At 35.1% G+C, this 13150-nt stretch overlaps 1 protein-coding gene across 1 annotated transcript; it reads left to right on the top strand.

Annotated features, from left to right (window-relative positions):
* The first annotated feature begins 5002 nt into the window (after positions 1–5002).
* On the top strand, positions 5003–8707 carry LOC107952895 (transketolase, chloroplastic). Its single transcript, XM_016888097.2, has 7 exons — positions 5003–5910; positions 6016–6106; positions 6210–6315; positions 6399–6681; positions 6971–7119; positions 7206–7359; positions 7499–8707. The coding sequence occupies exons 1-7, from the start codon at positions 5416–5418 to the stop codon at positions 8456–8458; spliced, it is 2238 nt and encodes a 745-aa protein (XP_016743586.1). The 5' UTR covers positions 5003–5415; the 3' UTR covers positions 8459–8707.
* Positions 8708–13150: the final 4443 nt, after the last annotated feature.

The following is a 13150-nucleotide window of genomic DNA, read 5'->3' as shown; positions in this document are numbered from 1 at the left end:
CTGGAAGAAATCTCACACTGCGAACGATAGAGTGGAACGAGAACGGGTTCACCAAAGTGGCGAGCCCTACTGAAGGTCAACACAACACAGAAGTGTCAACAAGTCCTTAAGTACTAGTGTTTGGGAAGAGGGTGAAGGCCAAAGTGTAACAGCCCGATTTTGGGTCTAGTCGAAATAGTGGTTTCGGGACCACAAATCTAATGAAGAAAATTTTTTTATTATATTTTTATGGTCTACAATTTTATAGAATGATTTCGTGGAAATTTCGTTCGAAAATTTTGACGTTTGGGCACTCAATTTAGTCAAAAGAACTAAATTGTAAAAAGTGAAAGTTGAGTTCTACATGCTAGAGGAGTCTAATTGTTATGAAATTTTAAATTGGAGGTCCTTAAATGCTAATTAGACCATTGGTTAAGTTGTTGGACAAAAATGGACATGGTTAGGCGTGGTTCTAAAGTTTTTCATTAAGGGCATTTTAGTAATTTGGTAATTAAATGAATTAAAAAGCCAAATTAAAAGCCAATTTATGTACCAAGAAGAAACCATGGCTAGGGTTTTTCAAGCTTCCAAGCTCAATTGTAAGTCCGTTCTAACCCTGTTTTTAATGATTTTTATGTTTTTGAAATCCTTGTAACATGATCTACCTATTTCTAGTACTAATTTGAGAAATGGTTGAAGGTCTAGGGTTTGACCCATGTTGAACATGTACATATTTTGATGTTTAATGGTAGAAAATGCATGTTAGTTGTTAGATAAATGACTTTTGCTAAGTGATTTTCGATGAAAATGCCTAAAAAGGACCTATTTGTAAAAAGTTGTAAAATGGGTGTTAAAGTGCAAATAAAAGAAAAATGTGGGCTGCTATAAGCATGTATAAGGTTTGGCTAGGCATGAGTATTGAAGAAATTGAGTACATTTCATTTTATGAGCCTAGAGACCAAAGTGTAAAAATGTCAAAGTTTAGGGGGCAAAAATGTAATTTTGATAAAATATAAATTTTGGGCTGATTTGAATAGTATAATGATTAAATAAGTTAAATGTGATATTATAGATCAAGAAAAACGATGTTCGGAATTAGAACGGGGAAAAACGAGTATTTGACGGTTAGGTCATTTTCGCCATTTTTATGCCTAGGTAGTCCGTATGTAAATAATGCATTGTTTTAATTATGTTTTAAATGCTTTATTATTGTATGAATTGTGATTGACCATTGAACGTATTCGACAAAGTTTTGACAAGTGTAAAATCCCGGTTGAACCTTAGGAATAGATAAGATACAAATGTCATGACATTAGGGCTAATGAGATTAGATGTAATACCATATCTGGGATATGGCATCAATATGAGACTACGTGCAAGACCATATCTAGCATATGGCATCGATATGAGATTTCGTGTAAGACCATAGTTGGGCTATTGGCAACGATACGAGATTACATGTAAGACCATATATGGGATATGACATTGGTACGGTACTGTGTGTGCAAGATTCCTGAGTATCCTTTAGTTTTCCAAGTGGTTTAACGGGTAATTTAATGGGTATGTCGAAAAAGAGAAAAAGCTTGTAAGTATTATGAATTTGTACAAGTATGTACATAAAGTTTATAAGCATTGACTTCATGATATTGTGAGTTCATGGTTTCTATAAGAATGTTTTTGCGAAAGCCTTGTGATTATTGATCTATACTTGTGATGTAGAAAATATATGGTAAATTCAGTTGGCGATCATGTAGCTTTCAGGCCAAATTAAGTTATGATCTAATATGTTTGATTTACATAAATTGTGATTTATCGAATATGAGAAAAAGGCTAATGTTGGTTATAAGTATATTTATGTTAATGTCATTTTTTAATGTGGGAATCTTGCATAATTTGATGTGGAGAGGTTAATGTTTTAAGCATGATTAATAATGGTATGAGAATGATATCTTGTTGTCTTGGTTGTGATTGTTTGGTTGCTCTTACATGCTTGAATGTGTGCCATGTAATGTTGTGTAGATGTGAGCAAGTGAGGGTGGCAAAATGGCTTGGTAAATAGTCTTGTTTTTGTCCACACGGGTAGACATACAAGCGTGTGTCTAGGCCATGTGTGACACATGGTCAGCCCCATGGGCATGTGATCCAGCTGTGTGTCTTCTACACCTAAATTGTTACAAAACAGAATGCTCAGTATCGAGCACATGGCCTAAGCACACGGGCGTGTGTCTTGGCCGTGTAACTTCAATTTGTTCTTGGATGACAAACAGAGAGTTAGGGACACGGGCGTGTATAACCACACGGCCTGCCCACACAGGCGTGTGACCCTTGTTTAGGCAAAAATTTTCTAAGTGTTGCAAAATTTTCTAAATTTCTCAGTTTAGTCCCAAACCACCTCCAATGCATGTTTTGGGCATCGTAGACTCGTAATAGGGACTTTATGATTAATTGTAAAAAATTTTAATTTGTAAAAAAATTTATGGCTCGAAAATATATGTATGCTTGTGTTTAAGTCCAATAATGCCTCGTACTCTGTTCCGGTCGAACACAGGTAAGGGGTGTTACAAAAAAAATTTGGTCCGATTATAGAGGTCCGCCAAGGAAATGTACGTCCTAAGCATCCTTAGGCGGAAAGTTAGGATAGTTACCATATAGGTTTTCAAACACTCTATATGTGGGGTGTAAACAAGAAAGGAAAAAACAATAAGTAAGGATAGGACCCACCAATATGGCGAGGTACCTGGATTATGGTCAAGAGAAGAGTTTGACCAGAGGAAGGTCTCATAGTGAGCCGAGTAGCTCGAAGGATCGGGTGGAGTCACCACATTGATAAAGAACATCCGCCTTGAACAAGCAATGGTTTAATTTATGTTTAGTTTATTTTACATTTGCTACCTTCATACGATAGGGTTAATTTCTGGTACAACGAAGGAACTCACTAAGTTCATTTGAACTTACAAGTGGTTGGCATATGTTCGTAGGATTTGCAAAGTTGATCAAGGACTCAGAGGAGGGACCAAGCCAGATGGAATAGAGATCAAGGATCGCCAATGGATCAAGTTATGCACACAGGAAAGGGAGTACAGATGGAGGCTTCACCTCTAGATTTATTATGGTGTAACCAAATGACATCCTTAGGGTCTAGAATACGAATCAATTAGCCCTTAGCCAAATCTAAGGAATTATTTTGTAAACCAATGATCTGTATAGGCGCAGAAACCTCAAGAAACCAAGTTTTGAGTAAACTCGAGGCTTTTACTATAAGAAGTATTATTATTTTATTACTAGATTATTTGTGTTAGTCTACTTTATAACAGTTAAGTTAGTAAATTAAGTATAGGTCCATTTGTGACCCTCCGTACTCGGATCCGACAAATGGGTTGGGTTGGGGTGTTACAGAGGCAAAGGTATAAAAAACTTACACTCGAAACTTAGGATAGGTGTTTAGGCTAACCTAAGCTTCGGATTAACTCAATGAATCATGCGAACAAGCAATGGCTCCAAAACACTTACTGAATCAACTTTCATTTGCTCGTCGAAAGCTTAAACAAGCTTCGCCTTACTCGTAGAGGGCTCTGTTGGATTTGAAACTTTACAAACACATTAAACATAACACAATATGATCATTAACAACCACAAACACATCAAAAACTTAACAAAAATGCAGGTCCAGACTACCTTCTCATAAGCCGAAAATTTAACTAAATTTATTGAAATCTTAGATATCTTGATCAATACTTGTTCCCATTGCTTAAACCTGATTCTAATAATCTTCATAATCATTTTAGAATAGATCCTAACCACTTAGAACACTTAAAATCTCAGATTAAGTTTTCTGGAAAATCATCACATATGAACATTTAAGAGGGAAAACCATCAAATCTTTAAAATCTCGTAACGATTTGCTAAAATAAGATTATAAATCTCTTAATCATATCAAAATAAGATGGAAATCATTTAGAAATTAAAGTTTAGCTTGGAAATACTAATTTCACCATTTTAGATCTCAATTTCGACTTAAATCTTTAGATCCATAGAAATCTCATTTTAAATGATCAAATCTTGATTTGAAAAAGCAACATGCATGGAAGTATAGTCAAGAAACAGAATCTCACCTTGATTGGAAAAGAAAAATGAACTAGAAAAGAATGAGAGAATTGGTGAAGATTTTGAGAGTTTTCTCGAAAATTGAGAGGAAATTTTGTTTTTGGCAGAAGAGAAAATCAAGGAGGTTAGTTGTTTTGGAGAGAAAATGTGCAGATTTTTGTTTGGCAAATTTTTAAAATGGAGAGAATGACGGAAGAAAAAGGTGAGTTGGTTTTATAGTCATGGGAACAAAACTGATTTTCAAATCTTTGGTATAATTTTTTTTGGGCAACTCTTAAATTTGACATTTTTTACAAATTAACCCTCTTTTAATTAAATTTTTTTTTCTTAATTATTCTTAAATCCAAACTTATTTTTGAAAACTGTTTTAAGGAAAAATTATTTCTGATCACTTAATCCCAAATTACCGAACCTAATCTTAGACCACAATTTTTGAAATTAGTTTTGAGATCCAATTTGGACACCTGGTCCACTAACCTGAATCTACTAGATCGAATGTGACAAATTTTGCTCATGCTATTCGACACTTACAACCAAACTCGACATTTGTAATATCAAGATACCCTAAAAATATATTTAAGAATAACTTTTGGAAAAAAACCTATATGGATAAATGACAAAAAAAATCACAATATCAAAGTTAAAAAATAATAACCTTATAGATAATGTTATTTGAATCAGACCGAACCAATCGGTTTGAAAAATGATTTTGAACCAATTAGATTAGGAATTAATACGAACCAGTTGAATCGATTAAAAATCCGATGGATTTGAATCGGTTAAACTGACGATTGAACCAAAATTTTTAATCTTTTTAATAATATTTTAATCAGACAAATAAATTAGTGGCTTGACTAGTTCGACCATCGATCCGGTTAAAAAAACATTACTTATAGATATATTGTTATTGTTTATATTTGTACCTTTGCATTTATGGAATTTCTACAACATACAGAGCTGTTTTAGATGAAGTTCCCGTCTGTGTTTACTTGGCATGCGTAACTGCACATGTGGATTTGATTGCATGAATAATGCAGCAAGGAGTGCAAAATTTTCCATCAGTGGCCTAAAGTTTAAGAATTTATTTCTCCAGAATATCTTTTAGTAAAAAAAGAAAAAAGAATGAAAGGCAGAGAGAGCGATCTGAAATCGTTACCCACAAGCAATGGTGGAGATATAAGGGATGTTGGAATCTAACGGTCAGCTCACACTATTTGTCCCTTTGTGTAGACGAGAAGATCAAAGAGAGTTGGTGGCTATTATACTTTGCCTAACTCTACATTTATCAAACAAAGAGGGGTCCCTTCACTATCCTCACCCTCTCAATCAACAATGGCCTCTACTTCATCTGTCAACCTATCTCAAGCCCTCCTCTCTCGCGCTATCTCTTCCCATGCCTCCGCCCAATCCTCCGACCACCGCCCCTCCCTCTCCACTCTCTCTTTTCCCGGTTTCTCTGGCCTCAAATCTTCTATCCCTCGCGCTTCCTCTTCCCGTCGACGCCTTCCCTCCCGCTCCAACCACAAGCGCCAGGTCCGTGCTGCTGCCGTCGAAACAATTGGCACCGCCGCCGAGACTTCCTTGGTCGAGAAATCCGTCAACACCATCAGATTCTTGTCTATTGATGCGGTCGAGAAGGCGAATTCAGGTCATCCTGGGTTGCCCATGGGCTGTGCTCCCATGGGTCACATTTTGTACGATGAAGTCATGAGGTATAACCCCAAGAACCCTTACTGGTTCAACCGTGACCGTTTCATTCTGTCCGCTGGTCATGGTTGTATGTTGCAGTATGCTCTGCTTCACCTCGCTGGTTACGACAGTGTCCTGGCAAGCTTCTTTCATATTCTCTCTTTCCTTTTAAGTAATTTCTATTTTGAGAGCTTTGGTTTTTTGGGAAATGATCAAAATTCATAATCATGGATTATCCTTTAGGAAGAAGATTTGAAGAGTTTCCGTCAGTGGGGAAGCAGAACCCCTGGACATCCCGAGAACTTTGAAACACCAGGAGTTGAAGTCACAACTGGTTAGTAAGACTCCTCTGCTGAAGTGATCGTAATTTTTTTGATAATATCATACTAAACATAAAGCAAATATATGTATTTAAATGTGGCTTTTTTTTTCCCCAGGGCCTCTTGGTCAGGGTATTGCAAATGCTGTTGGATTGGCTCTTGCTGAGAAACACTTGGCTGCTAGATTCAACAAGCCAGACAATGAGATTGTTGATCACTACACGTATGATGATTACTTTCTAGGTCCCTCTTTTCTTTCGTCTGCATGCTTGATCCGTACTGATGTATTAGCCTTTGTTTTCCTAGATATGTTATCTTGGGAGATGGTTGTCAAATGGAGGGTATTTCAAATGAAGCTTGTTCACTTGCTGGACACTGGGGACTTGGAAAGCTTATAGCTTTCTATGATGACAACCACATTTCGATTGATGGTGACACTGAAATTGCGTTTACTGAGAATGTTGAAACACGTTTTGAGGGGCTAGGGTGGCATGTTATCTGGGTCAAGAATGGAAACACTGGCTATGATGAAATTCGCGCTGCAATCAAGGAAGCAAAGGCTGTCAAAGACAAGCCCACTCTGATCAAGGTCAGATGTTTCCAACAGGCTTACATTCCTATATCCTATTTGGAACTAATGTGCTTGCATTGTTCATTTTTTTGAATCTTATCTAGAATAATTTGAAGTTCCATATTTCTTAGGTAAACTGACTTCTCTACTAAACCTTTCGTTGAAAAGGCCTGCATCATATTAGAATGCCTTAATTGAAAACTGAAAAAGCTTGCATCTCTCTACTTAATTACTTATTCAACCTTATTATCTCTCTACTGTGTGGTTCAAACTGTCATGTTTATTAAATTCCTTTTTTTCCTTTCAGGTGACAACCACCATTGGTTATGGGTCTCCTAACAAGGCAAACTCATATAGTGTACATGGGAGTGCACTGGGTGCCAAGGAAGTTGATGCTACTAGGAAAAACCTTGGATGGCCATATGAGCCTTTCCATGTACCAGAAGATGTTAAAGCGTAAGGAGATCTCTTGGGGTTTCTGTATATGCATCTGATTATGCTTTTTGGTTTAGTGTTCAAAACTTTCTTTCCATTTTCTGCAGTCACTGGAGTTGCCATACCCCTCAGGGTGCTGCTCTTGAAGGTGAATGGAATGCCAAGTTCGCTGAATATGAGCAGAAGTATAAAGAGGAAGCTGCTGAGCTCAAGGCAATCATCACTGGTGAACTACCAGCTGGTTGGGAGAAGGCACTTCCAGTGAGCAACCTTTATTGTCCTTGCTAAATATGTTTTGACACCTTAATTCTTAGTTGTTCTCTTTCATGGGACTAATACAGTCTGATTAAAGTGGAATGTAAGTCTATATTTTGAGCCCTGTTTTTTGTGCACTTTCCAGACATACACTCCAGAGAGCCCAGCTGATGCTACCAGAAATCTCTCTCAACAAAATCTCAATGCCCTTGTAAAAGTACTCCCTGGCCTTCTTGGTGGAAGTGCTGACCTTGCTTCTTCCAACATGACCTTGCTCAAAATGTATGGTGATTTCCAGAAGGACACCCCTGAGGAGCGCAATGTTAGGTTTGGTGTTAGGGAACATGGAATGGGAGCCATCTGCAATGGCATTGCCCTTCACAGCCCGGGCTTCATTCCGTACTGTGCTACATTCTTTGTCTTCACTGACTACATGAGAGCTGCCATTAGGATTTCTGCCTTGTGTGAAGCAGGAGTTATCTATGTTATGACCCATGATTCCATTGGTCTTGGGGAAGATGGACCAACCCACCAGCCAATTGAACACTTGGCAAGCTTCCGTGCAATGCCTAATGTTTTGATGCTTCGTCCAGCTGATGGAAATGAAACAGCTGGTGCATATAAGGTTGCTGTTCTGAACAGGAAGAGACCTTCTATTCTTGCCCTCTCTAGGCAAAAGCTGCCCCAACTTCCTGGAACTTCCATTGAGGGAGTTGAAAAAGGTGGCTACATTATTTCAGACAATTCTTCTGGCAACAATCCCAATGTAATTCTGATTGGAACTGGTTCTGAGTTGGAGATTGCCGCTAAAGCTGCCGATGAACTAAGGAAGGAAGGCAAGACCGTTAGGGTTGTCTCCTTTGTTTCTTGGGAGCTCTTTGATGAGCAATCAGATGCCTACAAGGAAAGCGTTTTACCATCTGCTGTATCAGCTAGGGTGAGTATTGAGGCTGGATCAACATTTGGGTGGGCGAAGATTGTTGGATCCAAGGGGAAGGCTATTGGAATTGACCGGTTCGGGGCAAGTGCACCAGCAGGCAAAATATACAAGGAGTTTGGCTTGACTCCCGAGGCTGTTGTTGCAGCAGCAAAAGAACTTTGCTAAGCTTGCTTAGAAGTGTCGGGAGAAATTTGTGGTTCTGGGTTGGAGGTTACACTGAAGAGAGACCATTCCATTTGTGACAGTCTCGTTTGTTTTTAATAAGAATCAGAATCCACTTATATTTTATGTTGCCTGTGATTCATCAAAAAGCAAAACATAGAGAGAAAGGGAGGGTAGAGTTTGTGTATGATCATCAATTTGTAATTTACTCTCGGACTTTTTCCCAGAGTTTTGCGATACTTGTTGCTTCAAGTTAGCTTGCCCTTTTTTTTTTCTTATGTTTTGAAACAGAGTTGTCTACTAGTGTAATCTAGCCATTATTTTGATCAAATATGCTTGGCCTAAGATGTAAGACCAGTTTGTATAATGTTGGTTTTCCAAATAACCAGCTTGATTCTGCATAAATGCATTACTTCTATCCTTTGTTTGAAATTGGTGGTTAGAATCCAGCCAGGAGAAGATTTCATTTCATTAAACTGGATGGGATTGAGAAATGGTTTATAGCCATTCGAAAAAGGCTATACATGAAGCCAAGAATTGTTGATGGGATCCACTAGGGAAGAAGGCAAGGTCTTGAGTTCTTGATAAGTTTGTGGTTGTTCGAGATCCTGCCTTAGAGTGCCACCTTATCCTCATTGTCCTTTTACTTAAAAAAAGTTTTTTAGTGTACTCATTTTTCATTATCTTTTCATCTCAAAACAAATAAATAAAATCTCAGTTTATTGTGCTGTTGTTGTGCAACATGTTTGATATGGACATGAAGGTACTTCGGCATATTCCACCAGCACATCCTTTCTTCAGCTGCCCCCCATTAATTTGGTGGTGGAAGGTAGTCTACCAACAGAACAAAAAAGTTTCCGAATGTTACTTTTGATATTCAAGCACTGAAGGAAGTAGATCATTCTATGAATTTTTGAGTTCCAGGACCAGAGAAGCAATGAATGGAGTTAAAACAAATTACTAAACCAGGGTGCATATAAGCAAACAAAAACATCATCACAGAAACAGAGTACTTTTAATGAAGTTAGCAATCTAACGTAGTAAATAGGGAACTCAAAGCACACTACAGAACAAAAATGCTTCAAAGATGTCCGTGTTGTAAATGTAACTAAACCAGGATGGCTGCTAGTGTGAACTTGGCCATTCCTAGCAATGCCACCAATAAATCTCCCTCCCCTCGCTGCACAAGTAAAATGTTTCCCACTATTGGTCAACCTAAAGACCAGTTACTGGTTAATCCAACTACATCCCATGTAGTCAACCTAACTATTAGGAAAGTTTTCCTATATATGATTATTGGATCACTGCAGAAATACATACTTATATCCAATAATATTGCTCAAATCCACATATGTTGATAATTTTTTTAAATAATCTTTCGAATTAATAAAGCCAATGTGATTGCTTATTATATTTTTAAAATCTTGCTATAGTAAAGTATTAAGATTTGTTCGTTATGCAAATAAAAAAGCCAAAAAATATGTCTAATGGTAGAGTATATAATTCTTCTTTATCACTTATGTATCACAATAGCTAAACATAAAATAGAAAATAGTTAGTACAAATTTAAACTTGAAATTAAAAAGATTAGTTAAAATTCTTGTAAAAACTAAGACCTCTTCAAAATAAACAAAAAAATTTTCCTTCTATTTGCTAGCAATAAATCATGAGAGTAATTAAATATTACTGATTGAATTAGTTTATTACTAACTCATATACTAAAACATGTCTACTAAATGTAACATTAGTGTTAAAAGTGTGATTCTCATATATATATATATATAATAAATCTTTTTGTATTAAAACATTTTCATTAAATAGAATTATTTGCTAAATAAAATACGATGAAATTTACATTAAAAAGTATACTAAAACACAACGAAACTTTGCGTTAATGTAAGTGATATAGTTTTTGCATTAAACAAATTTATTTTTTGAGTTGGGATTATAAATTAATAGAATATTATTTTAATCAGAAAATATTAAAAAAATATTTTTATAAATTAACAAATTTTAATATAAAAAATTTTTATGTATTTTAATCATTTTATATTTTTAAAATTAATTAAATTTAAAAAGTAAAATAGATGAATAATTAAATTGAAATTTTTAAGATTTTCTAGGGAGCTCAATCCTTAATGTTGTATTTATATATATATAAATAATATATTGGGTACAAACCGGAACCTAACTACCTAAGAGGTCATAAGCCGCATCAAATCAAACATTGCTTGCAATTTTCAATCCCACCAACTCATTTTATATACAAATAAATTAATAAATACTTAAATGTAAGAAGCACAAGCTCTAGCAGCACGAGGTACAATTAATCCAAGGCAAGTTTTTCCTAACCGGTAAACCATAAAAATAGTCATCCAATTATTATTTTATTTTTGTTTTGGTCATTCAAGTTTAAAATTTTCTATTTTAGTCACTATCGTTATTTAATTTTAATATTTTTATCACTCATTCTTTAAATCTTTATTGGAAGCTCTTTATTATTGATATGATTGTAAATTTAACCCTCCAATGTTTACAGATTCTACAATTTGATCCTAATTTTAAAAATACAATAATTTTAACCCTTAACTTTACAAATTGTGTTAATTTAATTCTTAAAATTTAAAAAAATCAAAAAACTTTAAAAAAATGAAAAAAACATCAAAAAAATATTTTTCAATAAAAATACATAAAAATTAAAATAATATTTATAAATAAATGAATATCCATTTTTTTCCATTTTTCTAACATGAAATTTATTTATTAAAATAATAATTTTATAAGTAAAATAATAATATTATAAATAAAATAATTTAAGGGAAGACCATGAAGAATGAAACACCCCTAAGCTATCTCCGCCGCAGGATTAGGGTTACAGAACATTACGATACAAATTGGAACATTTATCTTACACTAGAAACAATTATACCATTTAATTAATAACTTTCAATAACATAAGTTAATTATAGAAAAAAACACATTCACAGGCCTTAAATTGAGTTTATGAGGCCCTAAAAATAGTTTGAAAACATTTAGGGGTCATTTCGAAACAAAACAGAAAATTGAAGAAAAACTTGAAATTTTCACAAACAAGGGTCACACGGCCGTGTGACATAGCCCAAATTGTGTGACATAACCAAGACCGTGTGTGCATTCGAAGTCTGGACACATGATCATATCCCAACCTATATGCCAAGCCGTGTGTACATTCGATGTCGATTCACAGTCCATGTCGTAGGTCGTGCAACAAACTAACTTGAGGCACACAGTCGTGTCGCAGACAGTATGAAACTTGCACTTAAAAATTAAAGGTACACATGACCATATGTGACCAGGCCACATGCTTCTTAAATAGCCCCTAAAACAAGCCATTTCAACTCAATTACTTGGCACCAATCCAAATCCATTCAAGACACTTTCACCCTATTTAAACACATTCAAGAACATCCCAAAATAACCAAATCATGCCAAATCACAACAACCTATGTGCCTAACCAATATATCTTCATTGGCACAATAATTTAAATGTCAATTCAAAACATAACAACTACCATGATCACATACATTATGCTAGCTTAAACATACCAACTTCTTTACATCTATTCTACCAACCAATACCATATTACTTATAATAACCATTTCCATCTCATTATGATACTTAATGATAACCATATATAACCATTGTAAGACACCAACCACATCCAACAAGTACCAAAATAACATATACAAGTTATTAATCCAACAAAAGTTGTTTATTAACTAGAGTTTAAAATATATACATCTAGATACCCTATTTACATGTCACTTCAAACTAAACCCAAAATGAACAAAATGATTACTAGAAATATAGTGGATAGGGTGAGATCTTTTGAGCAGATCCAATCGACGTCAAAATTCCAATGGACCTACAAAATTAAATCAAACGAAGTAAGCTCGAGTAATGGTTAGTAAGTTCTTGAAGTTAACTTGTTATACTCGTAAATTTAAGTATATTAATGTAACAACATATGATGATTCCCTATCTCAAACAACCAAGATAATTTAATCTATAAAATCTACATCATTTATAATCACCAAGTCATGAACTAATACACCATATATAAGAGTATAAGGTTGTAAAATGTTCTTAAATTCGTCGGTTACTTGAAATAGTATCTTCCACACAAGTTACCTGATACGGTTACATCGGCTCAAAGCCTGTTAGGCTCAAGGCCTGTTATAATTACACCAGCATAAAGTCTGCTAGGTATAAAACCCCAGCTTAGAAGTCCAGCCCAAGCTTAGAACCTTACATTATGAATACTTAAAAATTACGCAAGGCATAATAATAATAAACCATGATTCACATAAAATTTAACGCAAGATTAGTTGAGTATATAATCTTCCAAAGTCATACTATTATAGTTACAAAACTCCTATTGAAACATTTTAAGAAAGCTAATAATTCGACCAAGCTCCCATGGCTCCGACCCGTTCAAGTTGCAAACTACCTAAAATCCAAACAATAACAGAATGAGTTGTGAACTCAGTCCGTAAAAGAAATTTATTCAATTAATCCACATTTATAAAGTAGTTCTAAATTCAAAGATTCGGTTCGATACAGAAGAAATTTCAGTTCAGATTCAGAGCAGATATGTGCAATTTTAGTTCATACACGATACAGATCAGATTCAGATGCAATATTCCTATCCCCGT

This window comes from Gossypium hirsutum, chromosome A07, assembly GCF_007990345.1.
Source record: "Gossypium hirsutum isolate 1008001.06 chromosome A07, Gossypium_hirsutum_v2.1, whole genome shotgun sequence".
NCBI classification, from domain to species: Eukaryota; Viridiplantae; Streptophyta; class Magnoliopsida; order Malvales; family Malvaceae; genus Gossypium; species Gossypium hirsutum.
This window is presented reverse-complemented; position numbering and strand designations above follow the sequence as displayed.

What these genes read in the sequence shown, in the direction of transcription:
- LOC107952895 (XM_016888097.2), top strand. Translation starts at nt 5,416, where the DNA reads ATGGCCTCTACTTCATCTGTCAACCTATCTCAAGCCCTCCTCTCTCGC. An exon ending in AGGAGTTGAAGTCACAACTG is followed by an intron (nt 6,107 to 6,209) that starts GTTAGTAAGACT and finishes TTTTTTCCCCAG; the next exon opens with GGCCTCTTGGTCAGGGTATT. An exon ending in GAGATTGTTGATCACTACAC is followed by an intron (nt 6,316 to 6,398) that starts GTATGATGATTA and finishes TTGTTTTCCTAG; the next exon opens with ATATGTTATCTTGGGAGATG.